The sequence below is a fragment of the Haliotis rubra genome, unplaced genomic scaffold, assembly GCF_003918875.1.
Source record: "Haliotis rubra isolate DU_JTF1 unplaced genomic scaffold, ASM391887v1 Scf482, whole genome shotgun sequence".
Taxonomy (NCBI): Eukaryota; Metazoa; Mollusca; class Gastropoda; order Lepetellida; family Haliotidae; genus Haliotis; species Haliotis rubra.
This window is the reverse complement of record NW_025767171.1, coordinates 3,305-20,969: the sequence shown is the minus strand read 5'-3', so window position 1 is coordinate 20,969 and position 17,665 is coordinate 3,305. Positions and strand designations below refer to the sequence as shown.

At 35.1% G+C, this 17,665-nt stretch overlaps 1 protein-coding gene across 1 annotated transcript; it reads right to left on the bottom strand.

The window, feature by feature from the left end:
* Positions 1-1,365: 1,365 nt before the first annotated feature.
* Positions 1,366-10,619, bottom strand: LOC124291125 (collagen alpha-1(I) chain-like). The gene is made up of 6 exons (XM_046728030.1): positions 10,454-10,619; positions 9,294-9,514; positions 8,477-8,656; positions 4,504-4,683; positions 3,733-4,057; positions 1,366-2,621 (listed from the first exon to the last, which is right to left on the bottom strand). The coding sequence occupies exons 3-6, from the start codon at positions 8,525-8,527 to the stop codon at positions 2,449-2,451; spliced, it is 729 nt and encodes a 242-aa protein (XP_046583986.1). The 5' UTR covers positions 8,528-8,656; positions 9,294-9,514; positions 10,454-10,619; the 3' UTR covers positions 1,366-2,448.
* Positions 10,620-17,665: the final 7,046 nt, after the last annotated feature.

The following is a 17,665-nucleotide window of genomic DNA, read 5'->3' as shown; positions in this document are numbered from 1 at the left end:
CGTAGAGTGTGCGATCCTTCGCGCATGCTTCCTCCTTCGCGAATGCTTAGCGCATGCTTCCTGCTTCGTGAATGCTTCCACCTTCGCGCAGGCTTCCTCCTTCATGAGTGCTTTCGTGCATGCTTCCTCCTTCACGAATGCTTCCATCTTCGCGCATGCGTCTGCCTTCGCGCATGCTTCCTCCTTCGTGCAGGCTGCTGTCATCGGTGGTCTGTGATCTGCAGGCTGCTTTTGATGTAGATGGGGCGTCTGTCGCTGCCTTCTCTTGCACGAACCTTCACTCCATCATGTCCATCATCTGCTGTGTAAACTGCTGCATGAAGACCCCAGGGTTGAAGCTCTGCGACGACGACTGCTGCTGCTGCTGCTGCTGCACTGCGTACGACGCATCTGAGAGTGTCGAGGCTTCTCCCCAGGACTGTGGCACTTGTGACGAACTGCTATCTCTATCTGATGTCTGCGTTGTGATGACTGTTGCTGTTGCTGTAGATGAAGACCTCGTCTTCCTCACTGGCACTTCAGGGATGAGGATTGGTGGCTCATCATTAACGTCTACTTCATCAGCTGGGATGATCTCTGTAGCAAAAGACCTTGTCTTAAGCGCTGCCCCATGTGAAGACTTCGCCGGAGTCTTAGTAGACGACTTCTTCTTCTGAGAAGACGATGTCCTCGTCTTCTTCGACTGCGATGAGGTTAAAGTTGATGTAGATGACCTCTTCTTGGAGCAGGAGCTGCCATCAGACACAGCGACCTGCTCCGTAGACGCAGCCGGTAAACTACTAGAATGGTGAATGTCAGTAGGCAACAACAAACGGTTATCAACACAATCATTTGGTTTAGACATGACTTGTGAAAGTCGTCTACCCATGTCTTTGGCACGCCTAAAAATGGAATATAAATAGTTATTAAATTCAACTTCAGTTAAATGCTGACAAAATTGACAGCGAAAGCTGGAAGAACATGGAGAAGTACAATTAGGACATGTTAAATGTGGATCAGCAAATGACAATCGGAGTCTGCAACGACTGCAAGATTTCATAAAAAATAAACACGATGAAAACACATGTCAACAACGTGAACAAATACAGATAATTTTGACAAAATTTCAAACCATATTGTTGGTATATCAATCCTAAAACCGTATACAGCTAATTTAGTAGCAAGGCCTAAAAGTTTAAAGGATATAACGCCGTATAGGGGACCCAGGCACTCTCACAACTGTCCTCAAGGGCGAAGAAGGAGAGAGTAAGGGGCATGTCCGAACATGTGACATGGTTTTCTCGCCAAAAGAGTCAAAAGGGAGATAACACTGGGTGAGTGATTTTACGTCTGCTTTTTTGACGGGAGCTTCAAAAGGGGATTAAAGTGTTCCACTATCATTCACAAGAAGAAAGAGACAAGCAATTAAGCATGAGTCAGGATAAGGAAAAATAATAATCTTCCTAAAAACACATCAAGATATAGGAACATGACATACAGTAACACAATAATATTCATAAAGAGAGTTTTGAAAAATCTTGAATAAATAATAAAACAGGTCCATGTTTTCAACCAGTTCCTGAATGACTTGTAACACATGTTATAATGGATAACACTTTCTCAGTGGACTTGTCACTTTAACTCAACAGATGCCTCCAAAGGTTGACAGGTATCAGTAACTCACAGGCCAGAGAGAGATTCTGAACAGATTATAGCAGATGGTCCACAATGGTTAATGAGCTTATGTCCAAGTCACATGCAACCAATCATTCTAATGCTGTAGACACATGACACAGGAAGACATGTCAGAAGTAAGTAATTCCTATCATGACTACTTCTCGACTAACAGCACAGGATATACCGCCATACTTGCCCTAAAATAGTATGGATTTGTGATGTAATCTATTCTGAGTTACAATTCCACATTTTGAATGTATCCTGTCAGCTGACATACAATATACAAAAGTGATTTGCATGCAAGAAAGGTATTTTTATGATTAACTATTCCAAAAAAAACTAGGAGCTGAAAAAACAACTCTTTCCTAATTTACTGGAACCTAGCACTGATGTTTGTAGCAAGTAGCGAAAACACTCTCTATTCACGTGTCAGTCCAGTGGAGATATTTGCTATAGTTCTTAGATTCAGAGGTGTTTTAAAGCCTCTTCCTCTTCACTGGTCCTGAAACTGAAACACATCTTGATCCCACCAATCTAGGACATCTCATATGATATTACTCCAAGTAAGTCAAAGACCACTCACAACTGGAAGGCTGTGTTCCATAACAGATTGACTATAGTCACATAAACAAACTGGGTGCTGTTTAGCTTCCTTTGGGCAGAATGTATGAACATGACTTGAAATGTTATTATTCCATTTTGTGATTTTTTTCTGAATATTGCTGAAGATGTAGGGCTATATACCAGGCCTGGGATCAGGTCAAATAAATCCATGATGTATGTTGCACTTGATCATGAGTATTTCTCCTGCTCTGGTTGGTGATACACGTAGCTCTGTGATGGAGGAGAGTACGGAGAAGCTGCAGCCTGCGGGAATCCTGCAGGATGACCAGCAGGAGGAGCTGATGGGTCCCCAGGTCCAGACAGCACGGACATCTGGATACATTCAGAGTAGCTCGGAGGTGCTGGGGAAAAAGGACTGAAGATACAAACATTCCATCCTTTTTATTGAAATTAAACAGTCTAAGTAAACTTAGGCTCAGTATTATTCGTTACACTGCTGTGTCTAACAAACCCTAGTAGAAGGTCGCATCAGCTAACCTTTGAGCGACCTGTGACCGTCCAATCAAATGTGAGACGGACGAACGGATTTAACCAATCAGACAACAGCTACTATTTAGGTTTTGGCGGGACTTTCAAAATTGCCCCGTCACTAACACTGATCTCTCAACAAATCTGCATAAAACACAGATATTTGACCTGCAGTATATACGCTTAGGGCTTTCTGATGACATGGTTACCATTAGCTAATATTTCCGCAAGCTGACTTCCTAGAATACTGACAAAACACTATTTTCAGCGACTGTTTACTCACTGCTGAGGTGTGCTCCATGTGCATCACTCAGAAGCGATCGTACGGAAAATAGCATTCAGAATCGTTCGGGTACAAACTTTTATGAGGTAAAAGTTCAAAAGGTATGTGTGAATGTCAAATTTCGTGATTTGGTAAGCTGTGTTCTGATAGGTCAGTTCAAATGGTTAGCTGATGCGACCCTCTACTAGGATTTGTTAGACTCAGTATAATAATAATACGTTATTGCCCAACAAAGGAATTCCTTTTAAAACAGTGAGGCATACAGCATGGTTAAAACAAATTAAGCAAAGAACAACGATCACCTTAAACACACAGATAAACAGGATGAGAAGGATAACCAGTGTATACTGGAAGAGACTAGTAGTCAAATGCATTTAAAATTGTGGCTGGGTCTAACATTCATTTAAAAGTCTAATGCTAACAGGTATAAAAGATGTTTGGGACCTTTTTGTGCGAACTATAGGTACAAGGAATCTACGTCCAGATGGTAAAAGTTTAAAACAAGAATGTAAGTCGTGAGATGGATGGGATAAAATTTTGTTACATTTTTTTTACATTTTGTATAAGCAGTGTAATGAATAATACTAAGCCTAAGTTTACTTAGACTGAAATTAAAATACCAGTGTTTTAGCAATAGGGACGGTGCAATTGTGAAGCGAAAAATTACAAATGGACTTTATATCAGATTTGTGTAACCTTACGTGGTTCATTGCCACCAGGTGGAGCACTGGGAGCAGCTGGCTGATGGATTATGGGAGGTCCTGGACCACCTGAGTAGCCCTGATAGTAGCCAGTCTGAGGGATCCCTCCCTTCTGGGGATAGCCAGCAGGCAGTAAAGGCCGACGTTCTGGTCCACCACCAGCTCCTGCTGTTAAGTCAACTTGCTCGTAGATATAGGTTTGTGGTTGTGGTTGCGTCATCACCGGCAGACGGGTGCCACCAAATTCTACATTTAAGTCACCAATCATAATCTCGATTACTGTATCCATTTGATCACAATTGCAGCCACTGAGTTCAAGCTCCAGCTGGAATGAAATGTACACGTGTTTACCACATTACTGCAACATCATCATGATGTTTATCACATGTAATGCCTTACCTACTTATGGTGCAGGAATGAAATTGACATGCAACTGGTTCACCTGATCAGCAGAAATTTATTTTGTAAGATATATGCTACAGGTTATGTTTTCACTATTTGTCTTCATTTATTTCACTTACTTTTCACTATCTGATTCAGGCTTATACAGCCCAATCACTTGTGGTCTGGTCATGTGAATTGTTTCAACAGCAATAGTGAGTGAATGAGAGAGTTCAGTTTTATGCCACTTTGAGCAATATTCCAGCAAGATCACGGCAGGGGACACCAGAAATGGGCTTCACACATTGTACCATGTGGGGAATTGAAACCGGGCCAAGTGAAGGCTTTCTCCACTAGGCTTCCCCACCGCAACAAGGAACCGATACTTACATGCAGTGAGTAAATGACATCTATACAGGAGGGCAGGACCTGCGATGGCAGGAGCTGATCTCCAAGTGTTATGTCAGGTGTCCAGACTTCATCCACCCCTGGTTGCACCTTGTGAGAGTATTCTTTCAGAACTACAAAGTCACCAGTCCATACTTGCCCTCTGACTGTATATTGAACACTCTAGAAAACAACAACCAATATTCATAACATATCTTTTACATGTTCTAGAAGTTTTTAGAACAAGAAGACCTGTAATTTATATGGATATTATGAATTTCAAATTTGCAAATAGTTAATGGCACCACTTCAGGAACTGTTTGATATATCTGCCACGTTTTGTTGATAGATATTGAACGTTGTAGTAGTTATGCTCAGGAAACGAAATGCACCCCTTCTTGACACTTAGTCCAAATTGTTTACATGAAACATTCAGAAAAAAATAAATGCTAAAAATCTGTACATAGCAAAAGGCACCACTTTACGTTCTGTTTGATATATTTCCCAATTTTTTTTGAGTTATGGTTTTTGAGTTATGTTCTGCAAAGGAAATGATTACGGGGTGAAAGATGGGGCACATTATACGCCAGGGGGATAAGAATGTTACAACCTTCGGCTACCTTACAAGATACAAGCTAGGATTACATAAACACACATTTTGTGGATTTTATAGAGGCCAGCTGTGATGCACATTTCTGTATGAAATTTCCTATTTTACAGCTCTGATATCTGTCACAACATTGTTATTTATGATCTGTAAGTTGTTACTTATAAGATCTGATCCTACTTTATGGTTTCTATACACCCAGCACAAGGACCCTGAACCATCAGTTGTTTCCATGTGCATCGCCTTGCACAAATATGACTAAAGGCACAATGTCACACCACACTTCTCTAAAAATAAAATAATGCATTTCTCTCAATAATACTAACTATGCACAAATATGATTAAAGGCACAATGTCACACCACACTTCTTCCAAACTAAAATAATGCATTTCTTTCAATAATACTAACTATGCACAAATATGATTAAAGGCACAATGTCACACCACACTTCTCTAAAAATAAAATAATGCATTTCTCTCAATAATACTAACTATGCACAAATAGGATTAAAGGCACAATGTCACACCACACTTCTTCCAAACTAAAATAATGCATTTCTTTCAATAATACTAACTATGCACAAATATGATGAAAGGCACAATGTCACACCACACTTCTCTAAACATAAAATAATGCATTCCTCTCAATAATACTAACTATGCACAAATATGACTAAAGGCACAATGTCACACCACACTTCTCTAAAAATAAAATAATGCATTTCTCTCAATAATACTAACTATGCACAAATATGACTAAAGGCACAATGTCACACCACACTTCTCTAAAAATAAAATAATGCATTTCTCTCAATAATACTAACTATGCACAAATATGACTAAAGGCACAATGTCACACCATACTTCTCTAAAAATAAAATAATGCATTTCTCTCAATAATACTAACTATGCACAAATATGACTAAAGGCACAATGTCACACCACACTTCTATAAAAATAAAATAATGCATTTCTCTCAATAATACTAACTATGCACAAATATGACTAAAGGCACAATGTCACACCACACTTCTATAAAAATAAAATAATGCATTTCTCTCAATAATACTAACTATGCACAAATATGACTAAAGGCACAATGTCACACCATACTTCTCTAAAAATAAAATAATGCATCTCTCTCAATAATACTAACTATGCACAAATAGGATTAAAGGCACAATGTCACACAACACTTCTTTCAAACTAAAATAATGCATTTCTCTCAATAATACTAACTATGCACAAATATGACTAAAGGCACAATGTCACACCACACTTCTCTAAAAATAAAATAATGCATTTCTCTCAATAATACTAACTATGCACAAATATGACTAAAGGCACAATGTCACACCACACTTCTCTAAAAACAAAATAATGCATTTCTCTCAATAATACTAACTATGCACAAATAGGATTAAAGGCACAATGTCACACCACACTTCTCTAAAAATAAAATAATGCATTTCTCTTAATAATACTAACTATGCTCAAATATGATTAAAGGCACAATGTCACACCACACTTCTTTCAAACTAAAATAATGCATTTCTCTCAATAATACTAACTATGCACAAATAGGATTAAAGGCACAATGTCACACCACACTTCTCTAAAAATAAAATAATGCATTTCTCTCAATAATACTAACTATGCACAAATATGATTAAAGGCACAATGTCACACCATACTTCTCTCAAACTAAAATAATGCATTTCTCTCAATAATACTAACTATGCACAAATAGGATTAAAGGCACAATGTCACACCACACTTCTTCCAAACTAAAATAATGCATTTCTCTCAATAATACTAACTATGCACAAATATGATTAAAGGCACAATGTCACACCACACTTCTCTAAAAATAAAATAATGCATTTCTCTCAATAATACTAACTATGCACAAATATGACTAAAGGTACAATGTCACACCACACTTCTCTAAAAATAAAATAATGCATTTCTCTCAATAATACTAACTATGCACAAATAAGACTCAAGGCACAATGTCACACCACACTTCTATAAAAATAAAATAATGCATTTCTCTCAATAATACTAACTATGCACAAATAGGATTAAAGGCACAATGTCACACCACACTTCTCTAAAAGTAAAATAATGCATTTCTCTCAATAATACTAACTATCAGCCCTCAGGAAAGCTACCATATAATTTATTCCAAATACAATTACGTATTTAGATTACAATATTAAACTAAAAAGTTCGATTAAATTAAGGCAATGTTGCATTAAATCGGCTCTTGCACCCTCTACTGACCGAACATTATTTCAAGAGAACCTCATAGAGTTATGTCCCTTGGAGCACTCTTTACGAATATCCTGTGCACAACTTGTGATTTAAACCAGTTCAGCAAACACCGACAACACTGATGTATGGAGCAATTGTTTACATTCCATATGTGGCAAGTATGCTTGGATTGGAAGCTGTTCGCCTCAAAGTTTCAATTATCAATTTCAGGCAAGTTGTAAAGGATAATAAGTCATTTATTGCATCAATAGGAAGCTAAAGTGTGTGCATATGCCCCAATATGTATAATATAGGCCAAAATATAGTCGAAAACGTGAGGCATTGTGCCTTTAAATATAATCAACAGAAGCACCCATGAAAGAAGCTGACCTCGCAACACAGGTTTCAAGAAGACAAAGATGGCATATTGAAGGGCAGAGAAATATAGGCTAGAGGCCAGTACGAATGTCATACTACATATGAGACAATATGCAATATGGTTGTTGAACAGTTTTGTTTAGCATTACATTATTCAGGTGTTTTTACCGTAATACAACTGGTATTGTAATGAGTGAGTGAGTGAGTTTGAGTTTACGCTGCTTTTAGCAATATTCCAGCAATATCATGGCGGGGACGCCAGAAATGAGCTTCACACACTGTACCCATGTGGGGAATCAAACCCGGGTCTTCGGCGTGACGAGCGAACGCTTTAACCACTAGGCTACCCCACCGCCCGGTATTGTAATGAATCTTATATATCCCGATGCGTGTCTTGTAACATTATGTATGTATTCATTTGCTTGTATCAGGATACAAGTGTCGCTGTATCATTATACCACTAAGGACCAATGAGTGAGTGAGTGGGTATGGATTTTCTTCGCTTATGGAAATATTCTAGAAACATCACGGCAAGGGACACCAGAAATGGGCTTCACACATTGTACCCATGTGGGGAATTGAACCCGGATCTTTGGCGTGACAAGCTAACGCTTTAACCAGTAGGCTACCCCACCGCCCCAATGAAGGCACATGACATGCACAACACATATAACTAAACTAATTAAATTGAATTTTCTCATCAGGTGAGCTAGAAGAAAAACAAAACACACCAACCTTACTGAATTTTAGCTCAGCAACAACAGAGGCTTGTGTGCTATTTGTCATCTCAATAACTGGTCTGATTGTTTCTGTCCTTTCGAACCCTTTCTTTGGTAAAATAATCTTATAACTGTATGATCCAGTGGCTCAACAAAAACAGCAGTTGGAATCTTCACCTTTTTCCTCACACGGAGACTGCAGCAAAGCAATCAATGAGCAACTTAAAACATATTTGAACATATTTCAATTGTGAACTGACGAACTGACTGATTGAATTACAGCAAAACAAGACCAGGTCATGGCAAATGCACAAATGTGATTTTCCTGAGACATCATAAAGCGAAATTTTAAAGAAAGTTTTTTCTCTCAATGTTTGTAGTTAATTTCTGATATAAATTACAGGAATATCATAGATTAACAGACAAGCAGCACCATTGGTGCTATAGTCATATGTTTGGTGCTGGTGAGCTAAAACCATTGGTGCTATAGTCATATGTTTGGTCCTGCTCAGCTAAAACCATTGGCACAATAGTCATATGTTTGGTCCTGCTGAGCTAAAACCATTGCACTATAGTCATACATTTGGTCCTGGTGAGTTAAAACCATTGGTGCTGTAATCTTACAATTTGGTCCTGTTGAGCTAACACCATTGGCGTTATAGTCATATGTTTGCTCCTGGAGAGCTAAAACCATTGGCACTATGGTCATACATTTGGTCTGAGAGAGCTAAAGCCATTGGTAGTCATATTATTGATCCTGATGAACTAAAATGATTGGCCTCAAGCATGTTATCCATAGGATAGATTTTCCCAAATACATGCATTCTACTCACCAAGGCAGACAGAGATTGATTCAAGTCAAACAAGCCATGTATCTGGAAATCCTTCCGACATGTGATGTCAGCTCCATATGGCCTCTGGTCAATGGAGGCCTCTATCCAGTATGTGATGAAGCCATGATCACCCTTGAAGGAGGAGGGCAAAGAAGTGGGGACTTCAAATCTGAATGGAAGCTGATGCTGTCCTGGAGCTAGAATGCCTTGACTTCTACAATCTGACAAGAAAACGTCAAGCACACACATTATTCCTTATTACTGACACACAATCTAGTAAAGTACACTTTATGTATATTTATCATGTTGCCCCATGATATAGAGAACTGTGGGTAACATAAGGTGAGTGAGTGAGCTGGGTTTTATGCCACTTTTAGCAATATTTCGGCAGGGGGCACCAGAAGTGGCCTTCACATGATGTACCCATGTGGGGAATTGAACTCTGGGCTTCAGCGTGATGAGTGAACCCTTTAACCGCCCCTTGGGTACTATCAAGGGATGATATCAAGTCTGTGAGAATGATGAGTAACCTGCCATGAAGCATTGGTGCAAGTACATGTCACCAACCAAAATACCAAGTTTGAGCCTCAGATTCATGGTAGTCGCCTTGGTTTTATGAGACAGGGTTACCATGGTTATGGCAGACTTTCGCCAGTTGGAATCAACATGGGGATGGAACATGTGGAGCTGAGGAAAGATATGGTTGTTGCCCTCATTCGCTTGTAAAATACCACTCAACAATATTCCAGTATCAATGAATCAGTGAGTGAGTGAGTTTAGTTTTACGCTGTGTTTAGCAATATTCCAGCAATATCACGGTGGACATCATAAAGGACCATCACACATTGTACCCATGTGGGGAATTGATCCCAGATCTTCAGCATTACATGCAAGCGCTTTAACCACTAGGCTACTTCACCGCCCATCCAGCTATCAGACAGAGGTCTGTAGTAACTGAGTCTGGACCACACAGTTCAGTGATTGACATAATGAGCATCAATCTATATATCTGGAATATGGTGACATACATCAACCAAGTCGCCGAACCTGACTGTAAGCTGACCCACATGACAAGAAGGGGTTCCTGAAGACCAGTCCTAACCCAGATCTTCACAGGGCCTCAGTTATACATAACCATAACAATGATAAATAATAATTACCCAACAGCTGAAGTTTCGGCAATACCATTAACTCCCTTTCCACATGATACTTCTCATTTTTAAAATTTTCTTGGAGATTGGTGAAAGTCTCTTTTTGAAGTTCGTTCCATTCCTCTCCATTGAACATCCCATAATAAACACACATGTGACCTCGAGCTGACAGAAATATCCCTGTAAGAAAAAACAGATTGAATGAGAGTTGCCACTTTTTAAAACAGTCATTAAGGAGAAGTTAAGGGTGACTGAGTGAGTTTAGTTTTATGCCGCACTCAGCAATATTCCAGCTATATGGCGGCAGTCTGTAAATAATCGAGTCTGGACCAGATAATCCAGTGATCAACAGCATGAGCATCAATCTGCACATTTGGGAACTGATGACACGTGTAAAGTCACCAGGAACAAACATATGACAATAGAGAGCCTGACCACCCGATCGAGTTATTATTATAGGATATTTATATAGCGGACATATCCATGCAACTAGTGCATGCACAAGGCGCCGCTTACGAGAAGCATGGGTTACCGACGGTAATCCATGCTTATTGTTAGGGGTGGATATTGCAGAGAATTTTCATATAGCGATATATTGCGATGTGAAAGCATATATTGCGATATGTATTGCAATATATTGCAAGAAGTTTTATTTAACAAAAAAGTATTTATAATCGAGTTAATGCTTGTTTTATAAAGCGAAAACACAACAAAATCACTATACTTGATTAAGCTTTAATCAAAACTTTTAATCATGACAAAATAAAACTGTAAATAATATTTGGCACAAATGAAACAAGGAAAAGAACAATTTAACATCAACACAGTGGTTACTAGTTTGAATTAGTTCCTCTACTCTCAAAATACGCCCTGAGATTTTAGACAGCAACTTGACCTAGTCAGACATATCAGAGATCACTGGTCATTAATGAGTAAATACACTTGAACAAAAATTCAGAACACAACTTAAAACCGAACTTAACAATCCAGTTCAATGTAATTTTCACCACAATCATTCCCACCAGCATTACCACAATTGCCACAATCATCACCACACCATTATCAAAGTCATCATCAACATCATCATCATCATCATCATCATCATCATCACCACCATCATCATCATTATCATCACCACCACCATTTTACAACAGACGCATGACTTCCGGTGTGAAAAACGGAAATATCGGAAGATTTCCAAGTGTTACGAAGTTTTCCGAATGCGTGTGAAAATACCGGTTTTCGATCATACATATCGTTTTCATGTCTGAACCGGAAAATACCGATAAACTGGTTCTATTGCGCTGCCCTAGTTACCAAGATCAATTCTAACCCGAATCTTCACGGGTCTATAACCAGTTAAGCCACAATCCCTAAACCTGCTCTACTTAAAGGAATTAGGTTTCTTATTCAACAATAAACATTTGAACTGCTCTTTCAGAAAGTGACATTACTTGAACTGTGTGGCTGTGCATGCAGCAAATATATAAAGCACAAGCTTACAAACATTCTGACTCATTACTTCCTAACAAATCTAACAATTACCAAAAATAAGATCAATGGATCAGTGTGCTCTAAAATTGTCATTCTCAGCTCCCTGGGGAGAATACAGCTTTACAGTCACTTTACCAATCCTACCAGGTATCCATTAACTGCTGGTTAAAGTTACTGATTTCAACAAGGTCATTTGCCGCATGTAAGTTAACATGTTTCAAAGTGAGGTATTGCTGGAATATTGCTAAAGCTCTTAAACATACATTACACAAAACGTGCAAAGTCCTAGTTTCAACATGCTGAAACTGATTGTCAATCATTTTATAGTTACTGACATTAAACTATTAACCACGTGTGGGTGAGTGAGTACAGTTTTATACTGCTTTTAGCAATATTCCAGCAATATCATGATGAAACACCAGAAATAGGTTTCACACATTACACCCATGTGGTGAATCGAACCCATATAACCATGACATGAGGAGAGCGGTTATATGAATTAGTCATACCAACTTCAACATGTTCAAGAGCATTACATAAGTGTTACTTTATTGTCATGGTTACAAGTACATGCATCAGGTCTACCAAAGAAAACCAGCAAAGAGATGACACACTGTTGAATTTGTAACATCTTAAACAGATCAGTCACAGATATTATAACACAAACAATCCCCTCAATTTCACTGTCCCTCATAAATACAACCATGTATAATGTAGCATTGGTGTTACAGAACTGTTCAATGTCCCTCATATAAACAATGGTGTATCTGTGTTACCTTCTTACACTGTACCTTTTATATACTTTGAGTTTTAACAAAGAATATGTTACACACTATTCAATGTCCCTCATATAAACAATGGTGTATCTGTGTTACCTTCTTACACTGTACCTTTTATATACTTTGAGTTTTAACAAAGAATATGTTACACTGTACCTTATATATACTATGATGTATAACAAAGAATATGTTACACTGTACTTTCATATACTATGAGTTATAACAAAGAATATGTTACACTGTACTTTCATATACTATGATTTATAAAAAAGAATATGTTACACTGTACCTTTTATATACTATGATTAATAACAAAGAATGTTACACTGTACCTTATATATACTATGGTGTATAACAAAGGATATGTTACACTGTACCTTATATATACTATGATGTATAACAAAGAATATGTTACACTGTACCTTATACATACCATGATTTATAACAAAGAATATGTTACACTGTACCTTATATATACTATGAGTTATAACAAAGAATATGTTACACTGTACCTTATATATACTATGAGTTATAACAAAGAATATGTTACACTGTACCTTTTCTATACTATGATGTATAACAAGGAATGTTACACTGTACCTTTTATATACTATGATGTATAACAAAGAATATGTTACACTGTACCTTATATATACTATGAGTTATAACAAAGAATATGTTACACTGTACCTTTTATATACTATGATGTATAACAAACAATGTTACACTGTACCTTATATATACTATGATGTATAACAAATAATATTACACTGTACCTTATATATACTATGATGTATAACAAAGAATGTTACACTGTACCTTTTCTATACTATGAGTTATAACAAAGAATATGTTACACTGTACCTTATATATACTATGTTGTATAACAAAGAATGTTACACTGTACCTTTCATATACTATGAGTTATAACAAAGAATATGTTACACTGAACTTTCATATACTATGATTTATAACAAAGAATATGTTACACTGTACCTTTTCTATACTATGATGTATAACAAAGAATATGTTACACTGTACTTTCATATACTATGATTTATAACAAAGAATATGTTACACTGCACTTTCATATACTATAATTTATAACAAAGACTATGTTACACTGTACCTTTTATATACTATGATTAATAACAAAGAATGTTACACTGTACCTTATATATACTATGATGTATAACAAAGGATATGTTACACTGTACCTTATATATACTATGATGTATAACAAAGAATATGTTACACTGTACCTTATACATACTATGATTTATAACAAAGGATATGTTACACTGTACCTTATATATACTATGATGCATAACAAAGAATATGTTACACTGTACCTTATACATACTATGGTTTATAACAAAGAATGTTACACTGTACATTGTATATACTATGAGTTATAACAAAGAATATGTTACACTGTACCTTATATATACTATGAGTTATCAGAAAGAATATGTTACACTGTACCTTTTATATACTATGATGTATAACAAGGAATGTTACACTGTACCTTTTATATACTATGATGTATAACAAAGAATATGTTACACTGTACCTTATATATACTATGATTTAAAACAAAGAATATGTTACACTGTACTTTCATATACTATGATTTATAACAAAGAAATTGTTACACTGTACCTTTTATATACTATGATTAATAACAAAGAATGTTACACTGTACCTTATATATACTATGATGTATAACAAAGGATATGTTACACTGTACCTTATATATACTATGATGTATAACAAAGAATATGTTACACTGTACCTTATACATACTATGATTTATAACAAAGAATATGTTACACTGTACCTTATATATACTATGAGTTATAACAAAGAATATGTTACACTGTACCTTATATATACTATGAGTTATAACAAAGAATATGTTACACTGTACCTTTTATATACTATGATGTATAACAAAGAATATTACACTGTACCTTATATATACTATGATGTATAACAAAGAATATTACACTGTACCTGATATATACTATGAGTTATAACAAAGAATATGTTACACTGTACCTTATATATACTATGATGTATAACAAAGAATGTTACACTGTACCTTTTCAATACTATGATGTATAACAAAGAATATGTTACACTGTACCTTATATATACTATGAGTTATAACAAAGAATATGTTACACTGTACCTTTTCTATACCATGATGTATAACAAGGAATGCTACACTGTACCTTTTATATACTATGATGTATAACAAAGAATGTTACACTGTGCCTTTTCTATACTATGAGTTATAACAAAGAATATGTTACACTGTACCTTATATATACTATGATGTATAACAAAGAATGTTACACTGTACCTTTTCTATACTATGATGTATAACAAAGAATGTTACACTGTACCTTTTCTATACTATGATGTATAACAAAGAATATGTTACACTGTACCTTTTCTATACTATGATGTATCACAAGGAATGTTACACTGTACCTTTTATATACTATGATGTATAACAAAGAATGTTACACTGTGCCTTTTCTATACTATGAGTTATAACAAAGAATATGTTACACTGTAACTTATATATACTATGATGTATAACAAAGAATGTTACACTGTACCTTATATCTACTATGATGTATAACAAAGAATGTTACACTGTACCTTTTCTATACTATGATGTATAACAAAGAATGTTACAGTGTACCTTATATATACTATGATGTATAACAAAGAATGTCACACTGTACCTTTTCTATACTATGATGTATAACAAAGAATATGTTACACTGTACTTTCATATACTATGAGTTATCACAAAGAATATGTTACACTGTACCTTTTATATACTATGATTTATAACAAAGAATATGTTACACTCTACCTTATATATACTATGATTTATAACAAAGAATATGTTACACTGTACTTTCATATACTATGATTTATAACAAAGAATATGTTACAGTGTACTTTCATATACTATAATTTATAACAAAGAATATGTTACACTGTACCTTTTATATACTATGATTAATAACAAAGAATGTTACACTGTACCTTATATATACTATGATGTATAACAAAGGATATGTTACACTGTACCTTATATATACTATGATGTATAACAAAGAATATGTTACACTGTACCTTATACATACTATGATTTATAACAAAGAATATGTTACACTGTACCTTATATATACTATGAGTTATAACAAAGAATATGTTACACTGTACCTTTTCTATACCATGATGTATAACAAGGAATGTTACACTGTACCTTTTATATACTATGATGTATAACAAAGAATGTTACACTGTGCCTTTTCTATACTATGAGTTATAACAAAGAATATGTTACACTGTACCTTATAAATACTATGATGTATAACAAAGAATGTTACACTGTACCTTTTCTATACTATGATGTATAACAAAGAATGTTACACTGTACCTTTTCTATACTATGATGTATAACAAAGAATATGTTACACTGTACCTTTTCTATAGTATGATGTATAACAAGGACTGTTACACTGTACCTTTTATATACTATGATGTACAACAAAGAATGTTACACTGTGCCTTTTCTATACTATGAGTTATAACAATGAATATGTTACACTGTAACTTATATATACTATGATGTATAACAAAGAATGTTACACTGTACCTTATATATACTATGATGTATAACAAAGAATCTTACACTGTGTATAACAAATAATGTTACAGTGTACCTTATATATACTATGATGTATAACAAAGAATATGTTACACTGTACCTTTTATATACTATGATGTATAACAAAGAATGTTACACTGTACCTTATATATACTATGATGTATAACAAAAAATATTACACTGTACCTTATAGATACTATGATGTATAACAAAGAATGTTACACTGTACCTTTTCTATACTATGAGTTATAACAAAGAATATGTTACACTGTACCTTATATATACTATGATGTATAACAAAGAATGTTACACTGTACCTTTTCTATACTATGATGTATAACAAAGAATGTTACAGTGTACCTTTTATATACTATGATGTATAACAAAGAATGTTACACTGCACCTTTTATATACTATGATGTATAACAAAGAATGTTACACTGTACCTTTTCTATACTATGATGTATAACAAAAAATGTTACAGTGTACCTTTCTATACTATGATGTATAACAAAGAATATGTTACACTGTACCTTTTATATACTATGATGTATAACAAAGAATGTTACACTGTACCTTTTCTATACTATGATGTATAACAAAGAATATGTTACACTGTACTTTCATATACTATGAGTTATAACAAAGAATATGTTACACTGTACTTTCATATACTATGATTTATAACAAAGAATATGTTACACTGTACCTTATATATACTATGATTTATAACAAAGAATATGTTACACTGTACTTTCATATACTATGATTTATAACAAAGAATATGTTACACTGTACTTTCATATACTATGATTTATAACAAAGAATATGTTACACTGTACCTTTTATATACTATGATTAATAACAAAGAATGTTGCACTGTACCTTATATATACTATGATGTATAACAAAGGATATGTTACACTGTACCTTATATATACTATGATGTATAACAAAGAATATGTTACACTGTACCTTATACATACTATGATTTATAACAAAGAATATGTTACACTGTACCTTATATATACTATGAGTTATAACAAAGAATATGTTACACTGTACCTTTTCTATACTATGATGTATAACAAAGAATGTTACACTGTACCTTTTATATACTATGATGTATAACAAAGAATGTTACACTGTACCTTTTCTATACTATGATGTATAACAAAGAATGTTACACTGTACCTTTTCTATACTATGAGTTATAACAAAGAATATGTTACACTGTACCTTATATATACT

What these genes read in the sequence shown, in the direction of transcription:
- LOC124291125 (XM_046728030.1), bottom strand. Translation starts at nt 8,527, where the DNA reads ATGACAAATAGCACACAAGCCTCTGTTGTTGCTGAGCTAAAATTCAGT. An exon ending in CTGAGCTAAAATTCAGTAAG is followed by an intron (nt 4,684 to 8,476) that starts GTTGGTGTGTTT and finishes GTTGTTTTCTAG; the next exon opens with AGTGTTCAATATACAGTCAG. An exon ending in ACCTGGTGGCAATGAACCAC is followed by an intron (nt 2,622 to 3,732) that starts GTAAGGTTACAC and finishes CTTTTTCCCCAG; the next exon opens with CACCTCCGAGCTACTCTGAA.